The following is a 19,311-nucleotide window of genomic DNA, read 5'->3' as shown; positions in this document are numbered from 1 at the left end:
AGGTCTACTGAATGGAAAGTAAAGACAGGAACCCATCCCCCTCTCCAAGCTGATGTAATGAATGGAATTCAACTATGGCAATTTATTTATTTAAGATGTTAGGGAATTATTTCCATAAAGAGTAAATATGGAGGTGAGAGGAAGTATAATGTCTTATCAGATATTAAAATTTTAGGAAGAATGAATTTATTATATTCTTGCCATTAACTGTTAGCTAAGACCAGGTCCTTTAGAACGAGTGGCCGAATGGCTTTTTTATGGGGTGCTGTGTAGAGATGTTTGGCCTCCAGGAGCTGCCAGGGAAGACAGGCCCAGCAGAGGTCGCAAAGGGAGGATCCTTTGGTCACACAGCAGACAGTGTGAAACTTCAAAGTACATGCTCTGAGTTTGGAGTTAAAGTATGGGGTTTTAGAGCAGTGAGAGATTTTTTAGACAAAATTCCTTTACCGTGCCATTTTCCAAAAGACTGGACATGGGGGTCATTCATGGAAGGCCAAATTATACAACTTCAGTCCACAAATAAAGAGGTACTTGACAATTACCTCTATTTAAAAAGATGTTAGGCAAATCAGTGGCTTTTACTGATTTAAAAAGTTTACTGGAGGAAATGAAGGAAAACTGGAATATATCTCAAGGCCTTGGGGAAATGTGAAGAACAATCTCCTTTTCCCACAAGGAGTCCCTGGGTAGGGCTCTGCTGGTACAACCTAGGGTGTGATTCCTTTACATCTTTGTGTTTAAACCAGGTCTTCTACATGGTCACTTATGTAGTTGATTTATGTCAATTGTGAAAACTTGGCTTGAGTACACTACGTTTTCTGATGCTTTTAAATGTAAGCAGTGATCAGCTCATAAAGCAACCATGAACATCTATTGTAGGCAAATGAACATCCACACATAAACATAAACATACACATGAACTAACAAAATGCAATGTGCTTGTCATTCTTTCTTCTCATCCTTCAAGTTCTATCTTTGTTGTTATGTCTTTAATAAACTTGTTCTTGGCTCCCCTAGCAATTCACTGCTCTTGGGCTGTTACTCTGGTGTGGAATTAGTCTTCTGACTTGAATTACAGTCTAAACTTGGATGCTTCATTATAAACTCACTGAATACAGGAAGTATATCACATGCCTCTTATACACTCACCACCAGGTTAAGTGATATTACTTTGCTCATAGTAAGAACCAGTAAATATCTGTTTAAATAAATGCTTACTGAGCATGGATTGTCAATATCCACCTGCAGACTGATACCAAATGGACTGCCTCTTATTCCTAGATTGTCTCCACGTTGATTTTTGCTTTACCAGGAACTGGTTTAATCTCTGGTGATGTGAACTCATTTAACAGGTGCTGTTATGTATTGCATTCACATATTTGCATTCCAAAGACAGACAAATATTTTATTATAATTACCAATGATTTGTTCTTTTCCCCATTATTGTTGCCATTAAATTATTAACAAGAATTGACTGTCTTAGTGAAAATTTCATCAGAGGTCTGTTTTGCTTGGAAGACATTCAGCTAAACTTTTGATCTTATCTTTGTTAGCTAATGACACTTCTTAAATCTCATAAGACCCGCTAGCCTCAGGCTGCTTACATGATGGATACAACAGAAACAAATGGAATTTAACTCCACAGAATTGCCATTTGTTGAGGAGATTCAGTTCCTGTAAGAGAGAATTCCTTATGGCGTGCTTCCTGAAGCTGATTGAGAAACAGATAGTCACCAAAACTGCTAGCTGCCATGCATCTGGTCAGTGATCCCTACTTTCAGTCCAAAGTGTGTTTCCCACCCACTCCAAACTTTCCTTGGGCTTCCAGGGCCCAGCTTGTGGATGGCAGAATCCCGAGAAATGTGTAAACATCCTTCGTCATTTGAAATTGTTTCATAACAGTTGGAGTGAGGAGGGACAAAAGGCCAGTGTGCAATTTGGTTCATAATCATGAAATCCATCAAAGTACAATAAACTAGATATTGTGAAACCAGCATCCTCTCTCCCCAATATCGCTAGATCCTAGAGGATATAAACCTTGATGGATTGTTAGAACAACAGAACCTCATTCAAACTCATGCCAGGGAAGGGCTACAGATTTCCCTAGAAAAAACTGTGGTGTAGGTAAACTTTGTACTTCAAGTGGCCACATGTTTCACACCGCCTCCCTACCTCAATGTCCAGTTCTCTCCCATCTGTGAAAACCAGCTTTTAGGAGAGGTATGGTAATCAAGTTTCACATCACAGAGTAACAAATTTAAGCATGTGTATTTCTTTCCCAGGGATAGAAATATTCTAGCCATATCTCTAGTTTGTCCTCTATTGGAAGGATTTTCATGATCGATGTTGGCATATCATGGGAAGTCAGGAGATCTTCATAGCAATCTCGATTACTCTCCCACAGTCTACGTGGCAACCAGAGTGATTTTTTAGAATGACTTAAGGTAGACCATATCTGTTTTCTACTGATTTCTTTTCTCAAGAAGAATAAATTCCAAAATCCTGACAACAGCCTACAAGGCCCTGCTTGATCCTCTGGCTCTCTCACCCCATCTCCCGCAGCTCTCTCCAGTGTTCTCTCTGCTGCAGGCACATCAGACTCCTGGAGCCTGCCAAGAACACCTTCCTCAGGACCTTTGCACGCACTTTAATGCTCCCCTCTCAGTGTCTGCACAGCTCATTTCCTCCTTGCTCTTCCAACTCTGCTCAATGTCACCTTACCAGAGTGTCCTGCTCTGGCCACTCTCTCCCCATCAGCACCCCACCCTATCACTCTCTGTCCCCTTTAGCTGCTTTGTTTATGTTTTCATAGCATTTATCTTCGTTTGATGTTGTATGTATGTATTTGTCTGTTGTCTGTTTACCCCCACTAGACGGTATGCTCCATGAACCTGTGTGGACATTGCTATATTTTCAGTACCTAGAACAGTGCCTGGCACTTAAATGGTGCTCAGTAAATGCCTGTTGAGTAAATCCCTGCATCATGCCACATCAGCAGCCCATTTTATTTCATGCTCAGAAATAAAAATAAAATAGGTCTAATGAGTTTATTTGCTGTTGTAACCATTAGACGCCATAAAAATAATAATCATTTGTTCAGTTCATGACATGCCCTTCACGCATTATTATTTCAATGCTCACCTTTTGTAATTTCTGGTTTACAGATGGAAAATAGACTAAGAGAGGTTGATTGCCTTCCCCAGACATGAGTGCTGGACTGAACAAACAGACCTGGAAGTTCAAATCATTGTTCTGCAACTTGATAGCTGTGTAACCCAGAGCTAGTTACTTAAGTTCTCCGAGCCCCAGTTTCCCCAGATATTAAATGGACGTAACTCCTAAAGCCAATATAAAGTATTAGGACAAGATCTGACACATTGCAGGGTCAGGGCCCAGAGCATAAAGTAGACACTTCTCTAGGTTGTATAAGCAACAGAAGTTTAATCAAAGGAATTGGTTACACTGGTGAGAGAACAACTAAGAAGCCAAACGGGTGGCACAGTGAGGTAACTCAGGAGTTAGTATCAGCAGAAAACTGTGGGCCTGGGGCACGTGGAGGAGGGGGAGGTCTTACCAGAACCAAGCAGCCACTCCTGAGAGCTGGGAGCCATGGAGGAGGCTCAGACCCCCAAGAAGCAGAGAGGGACGGGGCCACACAATGCAGCATCTCCCCATCTGCCTCCGGAGCCCCTCACTGGCCAAACCTACTCAGAGGGCAACCCAGAGGGCAGTGGAGCCTGGGAACCAAGAAGAGGGTCTTGGGAGGTGTGGGTCTTGGGTCTGAGAGCAGTCAGGCTTTCGACAGGCTCAGCAAATAAGCACAAACAGTAGTTATTATTCCCCAGTGGACAGCCTGGACCTCAAATCCACCTTCTCCGACTTCCATTTCTCCTGTTCCTTAGGAATTGGATCGGCCATATGAACAAATCTTCAGTGCAATGTTACGTTCTATAACCAACTTCATCTAAATCGTAGAGATTTTATGTTGATTATTTTTTCTTAAAGACTAAAAATATTCTGTCTTCTCTCCAGAGTCAACACACACATGGGGTTAAGGGAATTCCCAGAAAACTGGCTTCCTTGAGTAAATCTGTGTGGCAGTTAATCACACCAGGCCCTGCTTTTGGAGCAGATGCCTTACAAAGCAGCAGGCTCGACTAGGCTTGCAGCTTGGTCATGAGTCTCGGGGTTCGAGGGGATGACTGTTTTTCTTGTGGCTGTGGCCCAATATCTACAGTGTCTAGCACCTAGTAGGCACTCAAAAACTCTTTGGTGAAGAATGAAAAAAACCTGGGGTCACCTTTGGCTCCACCCACCTCACTGAGAGCGAGCATCTCACCCCTGACCAAACCTGTATTTCTTCTGCATCCCTGCATTTATCTTGCCTCCAGAGCCAGCCAGTATCACTCTAGGGACGACGTCATGCCGCACCCGAGTACTTCAGCAACCCTCTGTTTCCTTCCACCCCTGTCCCCTACCAAACCACTCTCCTTCCTGCAGCCGGAGTGATCTTCCTGAAGCACAAATCGCATCAGGCCAAGTAGAGCTTCTCCTGCCCCCTCTCCAGTCCTTCCTAGGACACAGCCTAGATGCCTTTGCACAGTGTCAGAGGTCCCTTTGGTCCCCACCCTGCCCAGATCAGCTGCTTCTCCCACCACAGGCATCTCGTGGTTCCCTCACGATCCACGCTTTCCTTCTTCCCTCCGCTAGGAAGGCTCCTTGCTGCCTTGTCCACTTTTAAGATTATATCCCAAAACCACCTTCTCAGAGGGATCCTCTCTCACTTTGTAGCACCTTTAGCTGCTTCCTTCTCTGGGTTTCCACTGCACCAACCAGCTGTGATGATTTGTGTTTCGGCATGCTGGAGGCATGTTCAAAATGTGGTCAGTTTTGTTGAAGGAACCCTAAGGTCTTATTTCGCCGAGGAAGAAATTATCTTATCTCCGTGTTGTTGATGTGTCCTCTGAATTTTATCCCGTGTCCTTTTCCTCCTCTCTGTGCTGTTGGCAACACCCTGGGCCAGGCCCTTGTCTCCTCATGTCCACATTATTACCTTGGTCGGTCATCTGAGGCATGCACTTCATAATGCAGATGGTCCTCATAAGGCACGGCCTTATTAGCTTTCCTGAATCCTTCAAAGAGCCTTGCACAGTGCTGGTTTCATATATATTTCACAGAATTACACCTTACTCCAAAAAATATTTTAAGAGACTTAGGAAGGATTGAAAGTGAAATAAGGTAGACAAGACACCTTGAAGAATATAGCTATCATGAAATTACCAAATATTTATTGAGCCTACTATGTTCCAAGATGATGCAAGGCACCGGATGTACAAAGTTAAACAAAAGTCAGTCCCTGTCCTCAAGAAGCTTTCCCTCCCTTCTCCGGTTTGCTAGAATAAACATTGCCAGGAAGTTTTCTTCCTTTAGGAAACATCCAAATAAATAAATATAGATAAGTAAACTTTATATATACATCCCACCGGCAAGGTATTAGATAGTAAGCGTAGGTTCCTGAGTTCCGTAATGAAATGATTCGCTTTTGAACTTTCATGTTGCTTTCCTCTTAGTTGTTACCATCCAAGATTTCTGTGCCTTTTTTGATAGTTTCTGTTTTGGTGGTGTTGTTTTGTTTTTGTAGTCGGTAACCTGGTGTTCCTAAAAGTTATTCAGAGACTTATTCCATCCCAGTCCCTGTGCACTCCCATTCTATTCTAAGACGGTTAAAACAAGGTTTGCTTCCCTTTACAAGGCTGCTGCATTCACACTTTAAGTCCTGCCACATGCATCATGCTGTCACGGAAATACTTCCAGGGCCCATTTGGAAACAGATTGATTATTTTGAACAGGAAAGGTGTGTCTTGGGAAAAACAAATGAATCAAGTGGAAAAATGAATTAACATCATGAAATTTACCTTCCCAGCTGGAGACATGATATATTCATGAGTTCCTTAGAGACAATCCTCTGATAAGAATTCACTATTAAAGAAAGTCTGCAGTTAGGTGGAGTCAGAGCTCAGCTTGAAATGTATTTATATATGAATGAAGAGTGCCCCTTGAAGGAAAAAGTTTAGAACCAGAAATTTTTGTTTCTTGTGAAGGGTGCTTGGAATTGACAACTGGTTACCACAGGCTCTCAATCCAGGGCTTCTAAAGTCTGTGTGATGTTCTTAATGGGACTTGGCATCTGCAAAAGTCTCAGTTCAGTCCATTGACATTTACTGGCACCTACAAGGCATTGTGGTATTCTACGGGGCTATGAAGCAATAAAACAATATCTTCAGTTCTGTTAATAAGAAAAATAGATATCTAAGTTAATAAGGAGGAAAAGTTTTGTCTGGGGTTTCCTGGTGATTAATTAAGACTCTCATGACCAAAAGTATTAAGTATAGCGTAGGTGGAACACAGACTATGGCCACTTGACTTACAGATGACGTGCCCAAGAGATGAGAAGTAGGGGTGTCCTAAGGTTCTTGCTTCCCCATTTCAGAGCACCAGGGAAAAGTGACTGACAGGCGTGCCTTCTTCAATTACAGGTACATCCTCTTCCTCCATCCTATGTCCTCCCAGGTTCTAGGTATAAGCAAGGTGAAGTCAGAATGATTCTATTAGCAATCCTATTCAACTATGCTGACCACACTGTAGGCTAATTAGTGGCCTTCCTGGACTACCTGGGACCCTAATCACCACATAGAACATTGTGTTTTTAATGTAAAAATATTCCAAGCCATCCACTTACTAAAACATTAATTTTTTTAATGCAGCACATTCCTCTGCAGGGTGCTACCTATGCAGGGCTTTGCATGCAGTGGGTTCTCAGGTCTGTAAAATGAATGATTGAGAGCAAATTTCCCCCAAGGTCACGTAGGGCTGAGTCTGAGCTGGAGGTGGATTTCTCTTGCTCACCACGTAAATGACACTAATATGAAGAAGCCACGCAAAAAGCTCAGGCCCATTGAGCCAAGGTCGGTAAAGAATAAAATTGTAAAGGAATTAAATATTTTCATCCTCTTCCTCCCAGTTTCAAGCAGTGGGATGTTAAGGTAGGTGCATCTCTCTGTATTCACACATATATATTATATATAAAGAGAGAGTCAGATTAAAGAAGGCATGGGTGCATTTGAATATAGGCGCATGGTCCAAGCGAATTTTCCCTTACAAGTAGTATTAGTGTGGCCTCAAAAATGATTTACAGATGAAAACAAACATTTAAACTAAGAGCATACGTTAATTTCTGGATCACTTGGGAAAATGACACCTATTTTAGTTAAGTGTGAAAGAATGCAATTGGTAATTATATTTTTTCATGGTTAGTAAGTAGTCCAATTTCAAAGACTGCATTATTAAAAACAAAATGGGAATCCTTTCTGGGATATTATATTTCCTGCTTCTATTTTTCTTGCTCAGATTTTTTTAATACGAAAGTTACACAATTTTGGGAAAAAAAAGCAAAACAAACGTCTATGCAAGCATTATTCACTTTCAGCAAACGTGTGCATGGTGGTCACCTTTGGAGGGCCGAAGTTCACATCCAGATTTGGCCAAGGGTAGCTGTTGGGCCATCCTGGATGTTGATGGATGGGTGTTCCGGAGTGTAGGCTGATTGTGGTCTCTTAGACGTGCTACCTCCCGAGGGGAGAGGGCTATTTAGCGAGATGAAATAGTACTCTGTCACAACTTCCTCACTCACGGTTCGATCCTGGAAAATTCTTCCCCAGAGCTGTCATTGAAATCATTACATTCAGAATTAAATATGGTGTAACGGAGCAGCTGACAAGACCCTGAAGTACTATTGACACATTAGGTCTCACATTAATAATCAGCTTTTCCATACGGTGCATATGAAAACGCCTGCGAATCTGGGTTCTTTTTTGTCCCTTTGGAATGTTCCTGATTTGCCTCCATAGGCTGGTCTTGTGCCACACAGCCTGACCGAATGAGTGGTGTCCTTATCCTTCTCCCTTCTCCCTTTTGTCACTGACATCACCTTAAAAACCTTCCCAACTCATGTCCCTTGCAGCCCAGAGACCCTCTTTGGAAGCCCCTGTCTGCCAGGTCTTCTTGCTCACCACCAGTGATTAAGCCCTTAGACTCATACTTCCGCCTCACATATGTCGTATCCACCACTGCGGTCCTAACTGCCCTTCTGCCTCCTATCCCGTCAAATCTTGCAGCTTTAGTCTTCTCTTGGCTTCCTCCTCTTTGTAATCCCTCCAGCATCCTCCCACCGTCCCCGCAGAGGCAGCATGATGCAGGGAAAGGAGAACGGGCTTTCCAGCGCAGAGATTTCAGCCCATGCCCTGTGTCTGCCTCTGCCCACTTATAAGGATGTCTTGCATGTGATAACCTCACAGAACCCCAGTTTCCCATCTGTAAACATTCCCTCACAGGGACCCGGGGAAATAAACCTCCATTCCTGTTGTGCTTTATTTCCATCTCTCTGTGAACTGCCTTGGCAACACTAAGCAACTTTTAGAGTAATAAACTTGAACATTTTAGCTGTGTCTAGTGAAATCAATAAAAAGTTACAACCCATTTCCTATGTCTTCAATACCCTCTGAGACTGTGAGGAATTTAACCAGGAGATTTTAAGGAAACTAAATGTTGACCCCATAGCAGTGAAGATGTTTGTTATTAGTTTAGTAACATATTTCTCTTTGAAGAAAAAACTAGGTGATAGTATTTTCTTCTTAGGCCCAAGTCTTAGACACTGAGCGTCTATAATAAATCACCCCTTAAAGAAATAAAATATAAAACTCTTTAAGACAGAGGTTGGCAAATTTTACTGTAAGGGCCAGATAGTGAATCTTTTAGGCATTGCACACCATATCGCCTCTGTCACAGCTACTCAACTCTGCTATTGTAGCACAGTAATACACAAATGAATGAGTGTGTTCCAATAAAACTTTATTTACACAAACATGCAACAAGCTACATTTGGCCCATGGACCATCAAGTTTGCCACCTCCTACGTAAGTCATGAATGGAGATGACGGTGACCATAGTGATTCAGAAAACCAGATTTTTTTAGTGAAGGGCGAGTTTTAGATAATTCTTCTATGATAATTCTGGAATTATTAAGGTTTTTTGGTTAATACTGAATGCCATCACTTTGTCGGGGGCGGGGGGAGTAGATGGGGGGAGCAGAGACTGTGCAAGTTTTCTAGATGGAAAAATTAGTCAGCTCAGTATATTTGAATCTTGAATAAACTGGCCTTTGTAAGTAGATTTGGGTTCTCTAGGTTGGCTATTAGTGAACCCATCCTATCTTCCCGCTCCTGGAACAGAGAAAGGACGAATTAGGGGAATAAGAAAGCCTGAGAAACGGGAGAAATAACAATAGCAATGACTACCATTTATTAAGCTGTTCTCCCCATCACAAACTATGACCATATTATCCCCATTTTACAGAATACGTGAAGTTTTAGTTGAGAGAGGATGAATACTTTGCCAGGATCACACAGTAAGTGTCAGAGCCAGCTGTATTGCTTTCTCCTTGGCCACAATACTTCCCTCAAGAAAAGTAACCTGCTTTCCCTGGGACAACCACTTTCTTCAGGTTTAGAACCAGAGAAGGCAGTGGGGTGGGGGGAATCACTCCTTCTTCCTTCTAGCTTTCCTTTCCAGTAGCTGTTATGTTTAAAACACAAACAATAAATGTCTCGTGAGTCAACCTCTACTGCGTGCCGGGCATAAAGCTTTCATTCTATTACAAAAGCTATTTTCTTCCCATTTCCAGGACTGCAAAGAGACAAGGGAATGGAACTTCAGACAATTAAGAAATGTGCCCTAGGTAGCACCAAGAGTTAATTGCAGAGTCAGAATCTCATCACAATTCTCACCAACGCCAAAGCATTGTCTGCACGTACAACTGCCGTAGAGCTTAGAAGTTAAACTCCCAGGCTCTTAAGCCAGACTGACTGGTTCAAATCTCAACCCACTGGTTACTAGTTGTATCACCCTGGACAAATTGCTTAATGATCTTGTGTCTTAGTTTCCTGATTTGTCAAATTAGGATGCTGATAATGATTTCCCTCTCACAGTTTGTTATAAGGGGTAAAACAATAACATGCATATCATAAATAGCACGGGCTTGGCTTTCTCCATAAACTATAAGTTCTATGAGCACAGGAGTCTGTTTTGTTTGCTGTTGTGTCTTTAACACTTAGAATAATGCCCAGCACACGGTAGGCAATATTGTTGCAGGAAGGAAAAAGTTTCAAACAAACGAGCCTTTAGATTAAGTTGTGACTGGGTTCAAAGCCAGCATGAAAAAAACATGGTTCTCCTTTTTCTTTACTTTTTTTTTTGTATAACTTGAATTTGATACCTAAAATTTAATATGAGTCTTTGAAATCATAACATGAAGTGTAATAATGGAAACTAGCAACTGTCTTGGTTATTTCGATACTCCTGACAATAGTGGATGTTGGTACAAACGTGAAGCTGAGGCTTGTAGCACATAGCTTTGGATACACTCCCCTAATTCTTTGCTATTCCTAAAGGAGCCTGCTTATGTAGTTCATTTTAAAATTCCTTTCATCCTTTTTCTTTAAATCTAATAAGTCTGTCATTATCACACAGATTTTACCTCCAAAAGTTTATTTTTACCAAACTTGTGTCGTATTTAATACTGTGGATTCCAAATCCAAGTCAGTATTTAGTGGCAACAGCTGCCAGGAGTCACTGTAATAAATGAATTATGGTCCCCTTTCGCTGGCAAGATTGCTTTTGAGGTCTACACTTCAGCACTGATGCAGCCTCCAGAGAGCAGCAATGCCTCCAGAGAAAAGGGTAAACTCATCCCCCAGCTTGAACGTGTACAAAGAGGAGCGTATACAGGAAGTATGGGGATGGCGGTGCCTTTGGAACAAACAGCTCTTGTAGGTGGATTTATGTCCAGCCTTCCGGGAAGCTGAGCCTCATGTATTCCCAAGAACACCACCTAGACACACTGTCATACCTTGGCAGAAAAACATTTTCAAGGTTTTATTGGATTTATGATCATATTCATTCTGAGTGTTGAGAAACTGACACCCCTAACAATAGCAAAGCACTGGGGTTCTAATCTTTCTCCCTGGCTTGCGCTGTATACATTTATTTTCATTAAGATTAAGTATCTCACAGAATTCCACAGTGGCAGCTTATGTAACTACCTCCTTAGAATGCTCTATCTTCAACAATATGCCTACCAAAGAATCCTTTAAAGACCTCAGTAGCTGGAGAGGCCAAAAAGAATCATTGTTTTTATTTGTTTTAATGTAGAATCCTCTACATGGTTTATGTTAAACAATTGAAGTGAATAAGTTTTAAAGTTTCTTCTGCTTACAATCAAAATAATTTAGATGTATTAGTCTGATTTGTAATTTTCTTCAAGTTAAGAAGAACTGAGTGTCTAATACATTTGGGAAACGTTCATAAATGAAAGATTTGCTCCAGTTTACAATATCTCTCTATTTGACTATTCTGTAAACCAAACTATAAATTGAGCCGTAAGCCAAAGAGTTAAAGAATGCTGTGAGGTTTGACTTTCTCAGTGAAGACTTTGATTTTCCAGGAACCCAGAAGTAAAATTTAGTTTTGAGGTCAACATCATGAAATAAGAATTCGGCCCAAAATGACAGCAATAAAGAGAAATAAGATTTACCCTGAGATAGCTTATACATAAAGTATGATGAGCCTGGACATATGGTAAAATACCCTGCTGTTTAATTTCCTGTTGAAATAATAGCTAAAAATTTGTTATGCATGAGAAATTATGTGCAAAGCATCTTATGTGTATTATTTTATTTCATCACTGTGTAGTATTTTTTTTTTAACATCTTTACTGGAGTATAATTGCGTTACAATGGTGTGTTAGTTTCTGCTTTATAACAACTGTGTAGTAGTATTATTCTCATTTACTGATAGAGAAAAAGAGAGGAAAATAGAGATCTGTAAAGGTCAAGTAATTTGCCAGAGGTTACAAAGGTAAGGAAGTAACATAGCCAAGATTCAAACCTAGATAATTTGCCTCTGGAGCCTGAATTCTTGCCCATGACATAAGCCTAAATTACTGATGACGTTGGCAATAAATACGTTTCAGTTAAATATGAAAATAATGACATATGGACAACTTATAAATGTAGCTCTATTATAGGTAGTATAACAAATAATAAAATTGTAGTCAGAATAAACAAAAACATTTGTCTTACACCCCTAAAAAAGCAATTCTACGTTTTTAGAGGGCAGAATTTCAGGTACTGATGACTTCACATTACCCTATAAGCTCTGTTTTTGTTTCTGCATCCAAGGTTAGTATTTCCGCATCTTATTTGAATTCATTGATCAACCAACAAAAACCTCTGTAAGCACTGTTATTCTTTTTTAAAAATCTAGACAGGACAAATCTGACCTTCAAAGAAGTTACGAAAATTGACCACCATCAGGCAGCAAGTTGGTAGCAAAAGTGAAATTCCAACCCAAGTTTTAGGATTTCAAGTCTAATGAATTATTTCCCACCTTTAGCTATAAACGTGACAGAGCGAGAACAAAAATGGTTTGTGAAATCTCCTTAACACTATACTTCTTCTTTCTTCTCACAGGTCGCTACCCTCAGGAGAACAAGGGAACTTACATCCCAGTCCCTGTGGTCTCCGAGCTGCAGAGTGGCAAGTGGGGAGCCAAAGTTATCATGAGAGAGGACAGGTCTGTCCGCCTGTCCATCCAGTCTTCTTCAGACTGCATTGTGGGGAAGTTCCGCATGTATGTTGCTGTCTGGACCCCCTATGGTGTAATCCGCACCAGCCGAAACCCAGAAACAGACACGTACATTCTCTTCAATCCTTGGTGTGAAGGTAAGGCCAGGGATTTATTTTCTCATTACAAAAATAGTTCCTATATTTCTAATGCGTCTCTTTTTGGATGATAGCAAAATTATTCTAGAAGACATGTCCCTTTCCTACGTACACTTTCCACACTTTAAAGATAGAAAAAGATACAAAATTTGTCCTCATTGTATATGAGGACATAACCTGAAGTTAATGCTGCTATAGATTTATTCCAGGAAACAACTGAAGATTGCTTAAAGCTGCACAGTTAGTTAACTGTGGAGCTATATGTTGACGGTATCACCTCTGTGTATGTTATTGCTCTGTAAACAAAAAGGCTTTCTTTAACTTGACTTTCAAAACTATTAGGATCCAGAAGATGTGGTGTATATATGTATATATATATCTATATATATAGTCACCATCAACCTATATAGACTATATATATAGTCTCAGCCATAACAAAGAACAAAATTTTGCCACTTGCAGCAACGTGGATGGACTTGGAAGGCTACCTGGGCCACGTGCAGTTCAAAGGTACAGGGATCTGTTTATAGTAACCTTGCCAACCAGATACAACTGCAAATGAGTGGATGATGGAGAAGACTGAGGGGAGTGAGGGGGTAGAGGCAAACTAAGATTTTGAAAATGTTTACTTGGAGGTAACTGTAGATACGCAAGCAGAAATGACCGGAGATATCCTGATATGTAAGATGAGAATCAGAGATGTGAATTTGGGACTTATCTGCACCTTTGGAGAAAATATAGATAAAGAAGGAAAGAAGTTGTCCTATCAAGCCCTAAAGAACCCCAGCATTTAGGGGTCTAACAGAGTAGAAATCAGCAAAGGAGGCTGAGATGGTGGAATACATAGGTGGTGGTCTAATGTAAGAAAATTGTTTTTTTTTTTTTAACATCTTTATTGGAGTATAATTGCTTCACAATGGTGTGTTAGTTTCTGCTTTATAACAAAGTGAATCAGTTATACATATACATATGTTCCCATATCTCTTCCCTCTTGCGTCTCCCTCCCTCCCACCCTCCCTATCCCACCTCTCTAGGTGGTCACAAAGCACAGAGCTCATCTCCCTGTGCTATGCGGCTGCTTCCCATTAGCTATCTATTTTACGTTTGGTAGTGTATATATGCCCATGCCACTCTCTCACTTTGTCACATCTTATCCTTCCCCCTCCCCATATCCTCAAGTCCATTCTCTAGTAGGCCTGTGTCTTTATTCCCGTCTTGCCACTAGGTTCTTCATGACCTTTTTTTTTTTTTTTTTCCCTTAGATTCCATATATATGTGTTAGCATACTGTATTTGTTTTTCTCTTTCTGACTTACTTCACTCTGTATGACAGACTCTAACTCCATCCAAGAAAATTGTATTTTAAAAAGACATACTTACAAAATAGGTAAACCAAGAATTTGTTATTGATTTTATTTGCATTACAAAAAGAAAATCATACAACTTCATGTAACTATCCAACACCCTAAGGTATTTAAAGAATGATATGATCTGCCCAAACTTTGGTTTATTAACAGCTTTTCTGGATTACATCATCTGTGTACGATGGGACACATGTCTACATGCATTTGCACTTATGTGGCCTCTCTTCTAGAGGTGAAAAGGGTTAGTCATGTTGCCTGACATATTGACTTTACAGGAGGACCATTCAGGAGGTGGATGGTCTAATAACCTTCAACTACCTGCTCGTTGCCTTGGTCTTCCATTGTAGCCATGGCGAGCAGCTTCCAGATGCCTCTGCTCCGAAAGAGTGACATAGATCTAGAGATAACATGGTGCTGGCACTAGACGCTGCATTACAGAAAAGGAGCAGAGGGGCATTGCTCCTAGGCATTGCTGACCAGCGGAAGGTGGGAATAAAACCAGAGAGTTCTAGTAGGCACTTGAATAGGTGAGTCTAGAGCTCAAAGGAGATGGCTGAGCTAGAGATATAAATATGATCGCCAGCAGGTGCGAGCGGCAAGTTTAAAGGAAGAACAAGGATGGATTTAGTATAACCAACAATTAGAGTCTAAACAAAGGACAGGGAGATTGACAAAGAGTAGCCAGTGGGGTAAAAGGGAATCAGAAGAACATGGTGTCACAGAGTCAGATAATCAATTGATTCATGGAGACAGGCTTTAGCTCTTTGGAATGCTGCTTATTAGTTGAATAGGATAAGAAAAGAAAGTGGCCATACACTGTGAAAATACAGAAGTCATTGGGAAAATTAGAAAGATTGTTTTACTAGTGTGATGGGGACAGAAAGCAGAGAGATGGGCACGGGCTACAATGTAATGGGAGGTGAGAAAGTGGAGGCACAGGTATTACCATCTCCTTCAAGAAGACTTTCTGTGAAATAGAGATGGTGATACGAAGGTCGAAGGAGAATTTTTAAAGACAGGACAGAGTGGACATAATTTTCTGGTGATGGAGACCAACCAGGAGAAAGAGGTTACAGCTCAGAGGGAGGGTGGTGGTTCACAGCCTTGGCTGCACCCTGGAATCACCTGGGGGCTTGGCCACTGATGCCGCAGTCTCCCCACCCAAGCATTCTGATTGGTCTGGACTGCAGCTTGCGATTCAGGGCTTAGAAAAAGCTCTGTAGATGATTCTTGAAGACACGGTTGAGAGTCACTGACTTAGAGAAATCCTTGAGTGGGTGGGATCTAGGGAACAGGTGAAGAGCCCTTGATAGGTGGGACTATCCATCCCCCACTGTGACAGGAGCAATGTAGGATACGGGTGAAGGTACAGGTTTTCTAGACTCAGTGGAAGGAGGGTGAGGTTGATCCCTCCTGTGATTCTGTTTTTCTCAGTAAAGTGCAAAGCAAAATCATCTGTTGAGAACAAGAAGCAAGGAGGGAGTATTGGAGTCTTGTTGGAAGAGACATGAGAGTTGGGAGGTGGGAAGCAGGCTTACTACACGAACATGGCAGATGGGTCTGCCCTGGTCCCCAGAACCCAGGGAAAACTGCCACAACCCCTTAATTCCTTGGCCTGTGAAAGTCCAAACATTTCTGCAACTTTCTTGGGGAGATTGTCGTGGTCATCTCTACGTGTAGGAATCCTATATCTCCCAGTGCTGACACCTGTGCTGCCTCAGAAACATCATAAACAGTTACACAAAACATTGATGAATGTCTAGACATTAATTGCTACTTGGTGTGGGGCGGTGAGAGGAGGAAAGATTTACAGTCGTCTCTCGGAATCCCTGGGGATTGGTTCCAGGACAGCCACAGATACCCAAAATCCACGGATGCTCAAGTCCTGTACTTGCCCTTCATATTCCTTGTGTGCCGCAGATTCAACCAACAGCGATGGTAAACATAGTACACAATTTGCAGTTGGTTGAATCTGCAGATGAGGAACTCGCGGGTACACAGACCCCAACCGTGCTGTGGTTCTCCAACTCAGACCACATCAGAATCACCTGGAGGGCTCGTTAAAACACAGGTTTCTGTGCAACATTCTCATATTGATGAGGTCTGGGTGGGGCCTGAGAACTTGTATTTCTAACCAGTTTCCAGGGGATGGTCATGCTGCTGGTCAGGGACCACACTCACAGGACCCCTGGTTTACATAATAATCACAAGGTAATAATTACAAAACACAGGAGACTGTGTTCACTCTTCTTAAAATTCCACTGGCTCCTCCCTAACCCTCATCCCAGTCTCTCTCCAGCTTTTACTGCCTCTTCTCTCTCCCCTTGTGTTTTTCCTTGTCCTCCAAACTCCGCTCTCTCATCCTCTCTCAGGAGCAAATTCTCTTATTCCCTCATGCAGAACACTTCAGCAAGCCTTTTTATTCTTTGGGCTTCTCCAATAGTCAGACCACACATTTGTGCTTCTACACACTTTTCCAAAGCTATTCCCTCCAGAAAAATTCTGGCACCAGCTTTTAAGTTAATACCTTTTTACATTTTTATGTTAACGCTCACTGAGATCTCCCAGGGGATGTGAATGGAATGGGAGAAAGAGGTCATCTCTTCATTTCTCTCATGCTGTGGTTTTCCCGGCCTAGAAACCAAAGCATAATCCAACCAGGGGATCTGTATGATGAACCCCACACACAACCAAATACACTGTAGCCTGACAATCACCCAGTTTTGTGCTTGCATGTGTGAATTCATAACAATAGACTCATAAAGATATGATCTGGCAATTAGAAAGTAGATAAAAAGAGAGGCCATTGTCCAAGGAGAAAAGATAACAAAAGCGGAAATCAGAAGTTGTCAAAATAAAGCCAGGTGAGCAAGATGCTGAAAACACCACACTCTTGACATGGAAGTGATGTCTAAGGTGACTTAGGATACTGGGCTGAAATTACACAGGCAAGTACAGCACTGATTGATAAAGAATGATCAGCTCTGTTGCTGGGGGCCCTTCAGCTTGCTTTGCATTCATAGGCAATTTATCCTCCTTAATCACTAAATCATTTGTGGGGATCAATAGCTGTACCACGTTACTGAGGGCAGGGATGGATGTCCGGAGAATTATTGGTTAGCTTTTTAATTTAATTGTGCTAACCAGGCTTCAGATCCGTTCCAGGAAGGAGCCCTTGTCTGGGTGTTGGAGAGAAAACTGTACCCACAAAGGCAGCAAGAGTGAGCTGGGCGTTTATTGTGAAGTCATCTTATTTTTCTGACCACTTGGGAACTCTGAATGGTTGAATGTATTTCCCTATTTAAGTTCAAACTGTTCCAGATTGGTAGTCTAGCATTAGTGCCAGAGAGTGTGTTCTGAAAGATTTCAGTGTCCCGTCCTGTGCTCAGTACTCAAGTCAGTATTTGATTGTTCTGTTTGGTAGGGTACCAGTCATTTTCAAGGGGTTCGGCTTTTCTTAATCACTTGTTTCCCACCTCATTCTCCATCAATGATTTTCCCTTAAATCCAGCCTTCATCCCAGCACCTAGCACAGTGCCTGGTACATACTTCATGTTTAATAAATGTTTGCTGCATTGATATAATAATTCCAAGTAAATGCTTTTTAGGTTCACTGCACTTATCATCACAGATAAGTTGTGAATGTAATCTCACAACTTACCGTCTTGGAAAAAGTCAAAGTCATATATGATGCATGGGGGACATGTGTTATGGGTACATGTGTGTAGATTTCTCTCTCTTTTAGCACCTGACACTAAATTCGCATCTGGTATTTCTAACTTTTCATTCAATGTGATTTTTGCATTTTCCTTTAAACAAAGAAATCTATTAAATTTAGTGTAAAGAAATCAATAAATTTCCAATATCTGGATGCTTTTAATAGTAAAAACATATGACCAACTTGTATTTTATTATAACATTTGTCCTTATACTATTTGCTTTGTAATTATACATGGTCTTTTAGACCCTTCAGTACAGAATGGAGTAATGCACCAGGCCTGGTATTCCTGGGGTAACAATGACCAACACCCCTTTCTCTTGGAGACCCTTGAGCCCAGACCAGAATTTACACCCTCAGGCTAGAGCTATTCATCCATCAATCCACAAATATTAATAGTATATCTCCCCCAACGCTCATGACAACATAATTACCCATGGGTAGTACAGCGATGTTATTTATTCATTCACACATATTAAGGATCAATGCTGAAGTAGGCACTCGAATATGGTACTGAAAAAGACAATCTTTGTTCTCAAAGAGCATCTGGCAAAGGTTTCACAAATGATCTACTAATAAACATGAATTACAACAGTTGCAAAAGAATTGCAAAAGAAGTCATGACACAACAAGAACATGTAATAGGAGCAGAGCAGTGGCCTCGTTGGGGAGTAGGGAGAGACGGGTCAGCGGATTATCTTTGTACCCTCTCCAGCCCCTAGAATAGTGCTTGCATACAACAGCAGTCAGATAGTTGGTTAACTGAATCTTTAAGAAGTTTTAATAAAGCTTATGTGAAATTTTTAAGCCCTTATTTATTCTAACCTTCTATTTAATGAAATAGCATATATCCTTCTTGCAAGTGTCTAAATCATTAGAGTCTCATTCATCCTTCCTGTACCAAGTGAACATTATTCAGTGTGACATTGCAATCAGAAGGAAGCCCAGAGAGCTCACAGTGAACGTTATTTTCAGTGGCATATAGATGACCCCAGATTCAAGGTCCAAAGCTCTTTCTGGAAGGAGCAGGGTTGGAAGGTCTTTTCCAGAATTCATCTGCCGATTCATGTCTTTTATAATTCCTTAGGTGGGCAGGTTTTTTTTATATCTTCAAATGATGCTCGAAGCAGATATCTTCCTGCATTCTGTGTTTCAGAAAGCAGGATCCTTTTCTCATTCAGCCTAACACGGTGCCAGGCCCAGAGTTAACACTCATGAATGTTTGCTGGATTGAATTGATACCCACCACTCCAAGAGGCACGGAGAGGATTATTAGCCTCATATTTCAAGAGTAAAAAACAGACCTTGTGGTATTACATAAAATTTTCAAGGTCACACAGAAAAATCAGGAAACAAGCTGGGGCTAAAACCTGGTTACCCTGATTTGGTCAGGG

General features: G+C 41.3%; 1 protein-coding gene across 1 annotated transcript in view; it reads left to right on the top strand.

The window, feature by feature from the left end:
- F13A1 (coagulation factor XIII A chain) overlaps positions 1 to 19,311 on the top strand; it is a 144,148-nt gene that overhangs the window by 31,904 nt on the left and 92,933 nt on the right. Inside the window, exon 5 of the mRNA XM_059940631.1 lies at positions 12,585 to 12,836. Coding sequence (XP_059796614.1) covers positions 12,585 to 12,836 — 252 coding nt within the window. The remainder of the gene's footprint in view (positions 1 to 12,584; positions 12,837 to 19,311) is intronic.

This window comes from Balaenoptera ricei, chromosome 11 (assembly GCF_028023285.1).
Source record: "Balaenoptera ricei isolate mBalRic1 chromosome 11, mBalRic1.hap2, whole genome shotgun sequence".
NCBI classification, from domain to species: Eukaryota; Metazoa; Chordata; class Mammalia; order Artiodactyla; family Balaenopteridae; genus Balaenoptera; species Balaenoptera ricei.
Note: the sequence above shows the minus strand (reverse complement) of the source record. Positions and strands in the feature narration are given on the sequence as shown.